The sequence below is a fragment of the Daktulosphaira vitifoliae genome, unplaced genomic scaffold, assembly GCF_025091365.1.
Source record: "Daktulosphaira vitifoliae isolate Bord-2020 unplaced genomic scaffold, ASM2509136v1 Scaffold_2, whole genome shotgun sequence".
NCBI lineage: Eukaryota > Metazoa > Arthropoda > Insecta > Hemiptera > Phylloxeridae > Daktulosphaira > Daktulosphaira vitifoliae.
Genome location: NW_026099573.1, coordinates 4,829,711 through 4,841,465, shown reverse-complemented (window position 1 = coordinate 4,841,465; position 11,755 = coordinate 4,829,711). Strand labels below are relative to the sequence as shown.

The following is an 11,755-nucleotide window of genomic DNA, read 5'->3' as shown; positions in this document are numbered from 1 at the left end:
TCTGTCAAGTATAAATGACTAATTATCATAAATATAATATTTAAATATAGCATTCAGTTAATTAATTGAAGAAATAAATTTTAAAATATACAATTTTCGCAATTTTTTTTTGTATTTTATGGGTACAGCATCACTTAGTATGTATAGATCAATTGTGTTTTATAGAATAAGACCAATATAGTTCATGAACCATTATATTAGTTATATTAGTCTATTTAACAATAATTTTAAAAAGATAATTTTATGTATGGCAAATTCAAATAAAACAATCAGTCACTTACATATAGACATAGTGTATAAATAAATTGAACAGTAATATAAATATCAATGGTGAGGACTGAGGGCACTATATTTAGTTTTACACTAGGGCACCAAAACACCTAGTTGCGCCACTGAGTCCACATGAGAAATAACAACGCATCACATTTTTTTGTCCATAACAACATCGTCGAATATGAACACAGAATTAGGTAGGACATTGTTTACCGATAGTACATCGTCACCGTTTTCATAGGTGAACAACTGTACTCCTTGGACATCGCCTAAAACTTCCATGAGTAGTTGATACATTGACTGATGCAACGATTTTGAGTAAATGTAAACATTTTCAAATCGAAGTCCATTGATATCAGTTAGTAAGGTAAACATCAAGTTTGTTTTTCCACAATTTGACGGTCCACAAATCAATGCACGTATTGTGTTTGGCAATAGTTTACCACGTTTACTGGGTGCAATATCATTACTTTTCTCAAAATTCACGATAGGTAACGTGAGGATCTGTTTTTTGAAACGAATCGCATATCATAAATCAATAACCATTAATATGCAAATAATGGTCAAACAGAAACAAGGTGGAAAACGAGGTGCGGGAATATTGAACATTATAATCAACAAATTACCTTTCAGGTGTGCAAGTGTATTTATTCAAAATTATTATTTGCAATTATTTTTCGTTTTATCATTTATTTAAATGTTTATTTTCTAGGCTATCAATTTTCCGGTCCTGGAACGCGGTTAGAAAAAAGAGATTGAAGCGAGGTGACTTCGAGATGAACCCGCATGATGCTGCTTGCCGCAACCATGATATAATTTATAGTAATTACAAGAATCTCGAGGACCGTCATAAAGCGGACAAGGTGTTGAAACAACGGAGTTAGGAACGAGTGTTGAACAAAGACGTTAAATTTTCTGAACGAGTCGCAGCTTGGGGTGTTATCAACGCGATGAAATTGAAACGTATACTCGGCATGGGTTTTAAACGAGTCGTAGTGTGTGTGTGGCCAAACAACAAATGCGCAAAAAATTGATTTACTGAGTGTGGCAAAACGATCGTTGATAGCTGCATAGAGTGTGGCGAAAAAGAAAAAATTCCACTACCCCGCACCTTAGACATACCAAAAACGAAAGGTTGACAGATGGAGCTGCAAATGAGGTAAAGGTGGCGACCGCACTCAGCCGTCAAGGCAATATAGTGACAAGCAAGTATACAATTTGGGTTCGGGTTTCAAATTGACGAGTACGAATTCTAGGAAGTACTCAACTCGGCGGTGGAGAAAAGAAAGGATAAAAATAAAAACGATATGCACAAAAAACTAATTTGTCAGCTACCCATCGTGCCTTGAACGATTTTGGAATTATAAATTTCGGTAGTCTTATACTAAATCCTAAAGATTTTCGTGGCCTATTTTGCCGTGACACGTTACCTTGATCAGGACCTCAAATAGTGAAATTGGACGTTTCCACTAACACTGTCACACATTGGATAAAAGCTTTACGTACATTGATAGTTTTGGTAATTTACGACCATCGTTGGAACTGCAACGTTACTTTAAAGGATGCACAACTATATATATATATATATATATATATATATCAAAACTTCAATGAAGTAAATTGGGGCCATTTGTGTTTGGAATTTTTAATCCAACAAAAACAACATGGCAACAACATTGCGTTAACCGGCGTGGGATCTGAATTACAATGCATGTTCAATCCACCAATTGACGTCGTCGACAAATGTAAAATTGGTCTATTGGGCATGCACACAAAGAACACGATATCGAATATTGACGAGTATTGTAAAAAATTCATTTTTGGCACTGTTGACGAGCCAATAATTGGTGATAACACTACCGACGGGATCGTACGAATTTGACAATTTATAGACACGAATAACCGATAAGTACAACGGAGAAGAATACGAGTATAGTGTGCAACAACAAATAAATTTTAATGGTCCAATGTGCCAACGGTTGGATTGCTCAGGGAAAACAGCAGTGAAATCGGTGATCGAAACGTTATTTCTTTCACATACGATCGCAATACTATGCGAAGCATAATCAAATGCGATCACCCCATAGATTTTACACGCCCGCAATCAACCGGTCCAATACTGGGGTTCCGACCTCGTGTATTGGTACCGAGAATGGAACACACGTCGAATTTCCCATTGTCTATAACAAAGGTGACATACAAGTAGACTGCAATATAACTGTTGGTTCGTAACACGGTGGACGTCAATCGCATACATTGCACGAATTCTTTCCAAACGTACCACCGGGCTACCGTATTATCGAGTGTCCCAGACATGTCGTTTACTATCCGTAAAACACAAACGTATTGAACATGATTCGAATCGTATTGCTCGATCAGGACGGTCAACGTGTCAACCAACAAAGAGCAGTTGTGTTTGAGTGGCCGCAATTGACATAGTTTTCAATACTATTACTTTCGTCTTATTTATAACTTAACTTGTTTTATTCAACGACCTGTCTATCGCCAATTGTCATCATAGCCAACCCATTCCGTCTAACTTGGATATACGTACTAACCAACTATACTAGGATTCAGGTCAGACGTATTGTACATTACATATAACTTATATTTACTGAACATCTAAAATATAACTTTTCTTTGTCGTTGACATAAAACAATAGTCTAATTTTATTTAATAATCTATCCCCTGTAACTAAGGTACACGATTGCCTGTATCTCCTTCAGATAATTAAAATTATTTAAGGAGATAGGGACGATATTTGGGCAGACGTCGGGTAGCTTCCGAATCTTGGTTTTGACCAAGATCCTCAACTATTAAACAAGTCCCTAACACGATAAAATATATCCACATATTGAATACATTCTGTGTAGTCAATCGACTGTGATAATAAAATCCTGATGATTATTTACCAACTTGAATCGTCCGGGTCCAGACCAATGTATACGCGAGACACTTGTGAAAGGCTATACATTGATGAATCGATCAAGTTGTTGATTTTATTGAATTAACACCTTGGTGTAGCCATTGTGATTAAAGTCTCAAGATCCAATAGGCGTTACTGTCGCTGCGATTCGCATTCACCGTTTTTTCAATTGTACGATTACACATACGTGAATATCCAGGCAGCAGACTCATCATCTTAATAACTAATCCAGAGGTATTCAAACTGTGCGTCGCGGCTCCCAGGGTCGTCGCGGGAATTGTCGAAGGGAGCCGTTTTTCGTAATATTTTTACGAAAAACGTTAGTTATTATCATTGAGGCACACTGGTTGGAAAATGTTGAAACATGAATTGTCAACTATAATCATTCGCTAAATATAGCTTTAATTTGTCGCATGAGTGTTATCGTTTCCATAATGTTATAGTGATAGCGATAATTTGAATTTTTATTACAACCCGTTATTATCACTATAACATCTCTACTTTACTATATCAATTCTCGATGGCTTTCACGTAGAAACGTAATGGCCAAAGTATTCGAGCTTAGGAAAGAACTCAGTCTTTATCTTTTTGACTACCATGAATACCACAAAAATATTTGAAGACGCTGATTTTCTTTTAAAACTGTCATATCTAACTGATATTTTTTCAAAGCTAAATATTTTAAATAAATCTTTGCAAGGAAATGAAACTTATATTTTTGAGCTCCTTTGCAAAATTACGGCTTTCCAAAGAAAATTATTTTTATGGAAGACTAAAATAGAAAAGGAAACTTTTAATGACTGCATTTCTACGCTCCATACATTTCTAAATGAAAATGATGTGAACTTAAATGAGATCGTCAAGAACGAAATCATTGACAACTTATCGAATCTCAAAATTCATTTTGAACACTATTTTCCACAGAACACTCAACAACAAAATAGAATCAAAATTCCCTTTAGTACTGACCTTCCAACAAATTTGACATCTATTGAAAAAGAACAGTGGATTGATTTAACATCAGATTCACAATGAAGACTATGTGCGTATCATCGTCGTTAATACAATTTTGGACGCATGTAAAACTGAAGTACATCGAATTGGCCCCCAAAGCTTTGAAAAATTTAACACCTTATGCAATTTCGTATCTTTGTGAGACTGGATTTTCTGCATTAATGGTAATTAAAAAAAAATATCGCTTAAAAGTAAACGCTGAGAAGGAGATGAGAATAGCAATTTCCAAACTTGAGCCACGATTTGAAAATCTTATGAAGCATAAAGAAGCTCATACTTCTCACTAAAATATTTCATTAAAATTTTTTTCTACAATAACTTCTTATTTATAATTTTTTTATATGTAACGAATTATACATGTAATATGGTAAATAAATAATTATTTTAAATTAAAAAATATAAATTATATTAAAATAAAAATTGATTTTTTTGTCATTTATAATTTGGGAGTCGTCAAAATTTTGTGAAGACTCAAAGGAGCCATGGGAAGAAAAAGTTTGAATACCTCTGACCTAATCTATACTTTTTTAAGTGTTGTATTTTGTATTACGATATTACATTTGGAAATTTTTAATATATTTTTTTTTACGTTTTGTTATTGAACGCTTGTTTAAGTCTTTCAATTTATGCTGTCGGTAAGATGGATGATGTAGTAGTGCATTTTATAATAAATCTTAAGACCTTCCTGTCGATAATTACAGATGTAACAAATCGGTACAGCTAAATCGTGTTACATTTTACTTTATTTCAACTAACTACTATTATAATAATTAAATAAATCATTGATGTATTTTTAGTATATTTGAATAGCACACTAAATTGAGATTTGTCTTATTTTTTCATACAACATATCTTCTAAATCAATATCCTAAAATATGATGTCAGTATAATTATGGTAATTTTACTTTATTTTTTAAATACTTACAACATCCTTAGAATTTATGTTCTTTACATCATGATTTAGATTTTTTAAAAATTGTAATATATTAGCATGTCTTTTAGTCATTATTTTTATTGATTCTAACTCAACATTTGAAAAATAATGTACTTCATTGTATGATACAATGTCATTTTCTTTCCATACCTCACCAATTTTTAAAGTGTAATAGTGAATTATGTGTACAATGGTAATTTTATTTTTCAATCCTTTTACTTTATTAAACATTTTAATGGAAGTTTGTTTCAGATAATTAGATGATTGATCAACGAAAATATTGTTAAATTTTTCATTATTGAATTCAATTAATAATAAAAGTAAATATATTTTAGGCTGTGCATACATGACCATTGAAGTTATAGCAGGACTTGAATTATTTCGAATATTTTTAAATGTCGTCATTATACTTTGATTTTGGAACATAAATTCATCATCTACAAATAGTTAAACTTTAAAGTAAAATAAACTACAATAATAAAAAATTAAAAAATAATTCACCTAAAAAATAAAAAGTTGCCATTTCATATCTCCAAATATCACACAATAGTCCAATATACCCATCAATTTGATTAGGTATTTTAAAAGTTTTTACAATTTGTTTTACTAACGGAAAAACAGCAAGATCAATTAAAACGGAGAGTATCACTAATTGAGCAGGATAATTAGCTATCTAGAATATAACTTATTAATAAACAAATTTCTTTGAATCAAAATTAATAATTATATGTACAGTAAGAACGTGCAATATTTTTTGTACGCCACTCATTTCAATAAATAATTTGGTTAGATGATGATGATTAAGAAGTGTGTTCTGAATAAAGGAAACAAAATCTAACAGAAGTCTAAATATATTACATTAATTTTGTAGATATTTATTTAAAATTTCATGTTGGTATACTTATGATAAAAAATTTCTCCGACATTTTCTCCGAAAAATTTATCAAATATTTTCATTGTCAAATCAAGTATTTCTCTTTGATAATAATTAATACATCCATTTTTAAAAATTACGTTCAATGTATGAAGACCAACTTGGCATAGTTCTTGACTATTGATAGATTTTGAAATACCTAATGTACTCTTCATTATTTCTAAAATAATATTTCAATATTATTCTAATTCTACAATTTTTACACTAGCCACTTAATTTCACTTAAAATATTAGGTTTTTTGAAAAAAATTTTGGGTCTATGTTAGTTACATATGTATTTCTATTTATCTGTTACTAATTAATTGATAAGTTCTTCTAGAATATATAAAAATGAGAATAACTTCCAAAGTACTGCTCCAAAAGTTGTTATCAATCAAAATTTTCTTAATTAAATCATTTTCTATTTTAAAAGCTAGTTTAGTATATATGTTTTCATTTATAAAATAAATTTGATACCAATATAAGGTTATATAAATTATTTTTTAACAGATAAATGGAAATACATATATAAATAACAAAAACCAAAATATTTTTTTCATGAAAATTAAATATTTTAATATAAATTATTGAGTGGCTAGCGTTAAAAGAATCACCAAAAGAATACATCTTCCAATAAGAACTCACATATTTTGATTCATGATGTTTTTTTATACTTTGGTTTAAAAATTAGAAAATGCAAATTTTACTAAGAGATGTCTTATTTATTACAAAATTACCCGTCGCGTATATTATAATTCAATTATTTTAATTAGAGAATTTAATGTTAAATTTCGCAATAAACAATTACTGCACATACAAATTATTTATTATTTCAGTATACAAGCGCGCCACTCTTCGTAAGGTAGATTATGCCAGAAACTTAAAGGAATAAACTGAATATTCTTAAGTTTCATGACGCATAGAATGCAAATGACATCAAAAGCTGCAAACATTTTTTTTTAATTTTTATAAATTAATAAATACTTTTTTAATTTTATTTGTATTATAAATAATTATTAAATTACATTTTATAAATATTAAATATTGAAAAACTAATGAAATTTTAAATTCTTTTTTTTTTTTTATTAGCTTTCAATACAAAGTATTATTATAGCTTAACAATTAAATAAAATGATAAAAGAAAAAATAAATAATAATAATAAAAAAATAGTACAATTGATCTTACATCAACAAAATTACAAAAAAATTACAGTAAAAATCATTAAATAAAAAAACCAGCTGAATAAATGAAAGAAATAACTAAAGAAATTACATCGAGAGAAGTTGAGTTAAGAATAATGTAACAATTAATAGGAGAGATATTAAGATGAGATAAATTATTAAATAAAATAGAATGATTACTTTCAAATGCACAGCAGTCAAAAATTATATGAGGAAAGTCACAGAGAACTTCATCGTCATGTTTGGGGCAGAAAGGAGAATTGTTAAGGGACATTTTGTACGCATGAAAAGGAAGGCGATTATGACCAAGTCTTAGTCGAGAAAAGGATATTATTTGGAACCGGGAGAGAGGAAGTTTATGGAACCAAGGATGATTTGGAATAGTTGGTGAAATTGATTTGTGCCAAGCTGCGATGAGAGAGAAAGGAGAAGACCAATATTCTTCCCATGTTAGTTAAATATTTTTAAAAATATTATAAAAAAACTATGCCAAATGAAATAAATATATTTTTAATGAACAATTAATCATTAATAGTCAATGAGAACAAGGTATCAGAATGATTGAAATGTGGTGTTTTAATAATTGTAGTACATCTGTATCAAAGGTTGACTTTGACTAAATTGGTTGATGCATATTTCATAGGGGAATCCGATGAGATGAACATCCTACTCTGAACTGTTGAAAATTTGTATTATCAACCTTGAGCCTTCCTACTTAATTGTCCTATTTGCAAAGTTGCGTATTCTATAATATCAAGACCGTTAAATAAAAACTTGTGGATAACATGTTTGCCGAGGATTTTTTTTTCACAAATAAATGTGCCGTTTTTTATGCATACTCTTTAAATAGTTGTAAATTAATTTAATATTGACTAACAGTAATTTTTAAAATGGTTCAAACCAGTTTTCTAATTTCTGCATAAATCCAGTTATATTGTTCTAAATTATCGCGTTGTATTTTATTCATTGCTATTTGTATATCCAGGATTAGACTTATCGAAAATTTGATAAGCTTCCCAAGTTTTTATTGGTAATTTATATCCTAAGTGCAGTAGATATTTAAAAAAACTTACACATGTGATAGGATCACGTATACGTGATCACATCGCCACATCGCACTATCATTTGTCAATATTTTTAAAAAATAACCGTTAGGGGCAGCATAAGTCGACAAAAAAGATCTACAAAAGCGATCTAAAAAATATCTTAAAAGAATACATTTTCCTTATTTATATTCGGATTATAAGTTTTATCTATAAATAAAAAATTTATATTGATTTGATAATTTTTAAAAAAGTTATGTCACTTTTAAATAATAAAAATGGAAAAAATGTCGAAAATCAGTGTTTTTTATATATGTATTTTTTTTTTTTTAGATTTCCCCCATTTACGGCGAACGAGAGAAATTTTTTCAATGTTTGAGGATAATCTCAAATCTCAAATAGATGCGATTTATGATCTTTTGACGTATCGTTGAAAGAAATCGTTTCGGGGAGAACTGAGAAAAAGTGGTAATGTCTCAAAAAAATCATAGTAAAATTAATACCTTCTCAGTTTCGCATCAAAGCCAAAACAAATCTGTATACTCGATTTTATAGTTGACGTATATATTATATATAATGAATAAAGGTAAAATTCTTATTAATAATAACAAATCAAACATTGAGTGCCGACATAATAAAATTGGTCAGCATGAGTTAGCGAAATTATTTAAAGAAATATCGATAATGTTCACGGCGTCATATCCGAACACATCGCACGCCGCACAATCATCTGTCAATATTTTTAAAATATAACCGTTAGAGGCAGCACATGTCGACAAAAAAGATCTACAAAAGCGGTCAAAAATATCTTAAAAGAATACATTTTACTCATTTTGTATTATATGTAAGGCTTGATACGATTACATATACGTGATCATATCCTACTTCATTATTGTAACGCCGATTAGTCTTGTATCGTTGACACAGTGACACATGTATTACTGCAGGAGAGTAGACTGGACACATAAGGAACTTTTGGAATTCACGGCTACTGTGCTATAATACTAAGATCCTAAACGGCAATTAACTTTTTTACATCATCGCTACCATCACTCTCTTATCACTCATAAAGTATACTGATTATCACACGTGTTTTATATAATTATTCAATAATTAACTAGTATTAATAAACTAATAACATATTAATAAGTAATCATCGGCGTCAATAAAAGAAGACGAAACACATATGCTATTCCATGAACTTTTCAAAAAACAATTTTAAATATGATGTTCTCTCTAGCGCCTGTTGTAAATCAAAGATTCGGTTAAACTAAACTCCTTTTCTCTTAAAAACACCAAACACAGGTTCTTCAACTAATAGATATTAATTTGAAATTTATGATAAAATTAACATTACAATTTTCTTGCCTTTTTTTACCTCAACGTAACTATAGGTCGTTCTTTTGGTGTTACTGATTATCGAAAACAAGTATTCTCTTTTAAAGTTTTTATCTAATTAATAAAAATTTTTAACTTCACATAATTTATATATTTATAATTTAATTTTTGAGATTTTGTTTAATTATTTAATTCATTACATGAATTAAAAAATACTTAATAAAATAATTTAAAAATAGATCTAATTTTAGGACAACATTTTGAAGTTTTAACTAAAGATCTGCCTGAAATTCAATATTCAGCTATATGGTCCAGTGGGATAACTGTGAATAGGGGTTATTGCAAATAATTACCCAAATTAACAACTATGATATTGAATATAAATATTTAAATAAACCAATTTTCTTTCGTAAATGTTAAAAAATAAACAAACTAGTGTTGAATTATGTTATTGATTTAAATCTTTTTCTTTTCTTCCTCGCCTTAATCCCAATTACTTGGGGTCGAGCACCCTTATCCTAAACTTCCACTTGACACGATCTCCCATATCATCTACGCTCACATCAGCTGTCTTCAAATCGCATTCAATAGCATCCCTCCATCTCTTTTTTGGTCTTTAACTACCTCATCTTCCTTCAACATTCATTTCTATAACTATTCTTATAGTTTCCGATTCCTCTCTCTTCATAACATGACCAAACTATCAAAGTATATTTTTTCTCATCTTATACACGATAAACGCTACACCTAAACTTCGTCTGATAAGTTCGTTTGTTAACCTATCTTCTCTCGTCACTCCAGGCATCCATCTAAGAATTCTTATCTCTGTTACACTTATTCTTTGCTCTATTATCTTGTCAACCGCCCAACACTTTGAACTATACATTATAGCTGGCAATATAACAGTCTTGTAGAATTAATCTTTCAGCCTCATTGGAATTCTTTTATCGCATAAGACGCCAGAAGCTTCTCTTCGCTTCAACCATCCACACTTAATTCTGTGTCTTACATCCTCGTCAATACCACCACTCTTTTGCACTTTTTTATATCCTTCAGTAGATTCAAGTGTATCTCATTCCAGCTCCAAATCTTATCTCTTTTTAGTAATTGTCTCAACGGGGATATTATGTGCGAAAAATTCGATATGAAGTCTCTTAGGTAATTTACCATTCCTAGATTCTTTTGCGACTGTTTTATTTGTTCGGTCTTGTAACTCATTAACTCTAACAGAGTCAGGCTTTACTCCATTTTCATTAAATAAACATATTTTGACTTCATTCATATCAAACTGTATTTTATTTGTATTGAGTTTAGTATTATTTTCTCATGATACCTGCATTACCTATTCACGTAATCATGTTTCTCTTTGGTGTAAGCGGTTATCATTATGTCATCAAAGTAAAGAACTATTATATATTTTAGAAAAATATTTCTGGCGCTACATTTCATCCAAATGGTAGTCTCAAAAACTTGTAAATGCCAAATGATGTGCTAAAGCTACATAATTAACTTGAATTATCATCTAATATTCTAATGCTATTTGTCAGAACCTATTTTTTAAATCTATAACTATGTAAAACATTTTATCTTTGAGATTTAGTATAATTTCTTCTAATGTTGGTATTGGAAATTTTAAAATTTATTTAGATCTTGCGGACCAAGATATATCGTAATTTTTTATTTCGATTTTTTCCATTAAGTTTAATAGTCTGGCAACTTGAATTTCTTTTGTTTTTTTACTAGTTTCATTTGCCGTGAAATAAATTTCTATTTCTTGTCTGAATAATTGAAAATTAGCTTGAATATTACCTTCTAATTTCAGTTGCTCTGGTATTTCGTAGTCCGTCATTAATTATTATTAACTGTATTATTTTATGATACCGATATTTTATTATTATTATTATTAACCGTATTATTTTATAAAAACGACTGCGCAATGTCTTGTTTCTCTTATTGATGCCGGTGATTACTTATTTTATTTTAACTAATATGTTATTAGTTTATTAAATATTAAATAATGATTTTAAAACACGTGTGTGTTAATCAGTATACTTTTAATACTGTGATGTGTATTGTACAGGTTAGAAATGTTACATTGTTAATTTTATCAATAATAATGTGATAACACAAC

At 29.7% G+C, this 11,755-nt stretch overlaps 1 protein-coding gene across 1 annotated transcript; it reads right to left on the bottom strand.

Annotated features, from left to right (window-relative positions):
* Positions 1-420: 420 nt before the first annotated feature.
* Positions 421-6,928, bottom strand: LOC126897894 (uncharacterized). Its single transcript, XM_050671838.1, has 6 exons — positions 6,707-6,928; positions 6,050-6,242; positions 5,882-5,982; positions 5,650-5,821; positions 5,140-5,585; positions 421-777 (listed from the first exon to the last, which is right to left on the bottom strand). The coding sequence occupies exons 2-6, from the start codon at positions 6,072-6,074 to the stop codon at positions 421-423; spliced, it is 1,101 nt and encodes a 366-aa protein (XP_050527795.1). The 5' UTR covers positions 6,075-6,242; positions 6,707-6,928.
* Between the last annotated feature and the right edge of the window lie 4,827 nt (positions 6,929-11,755).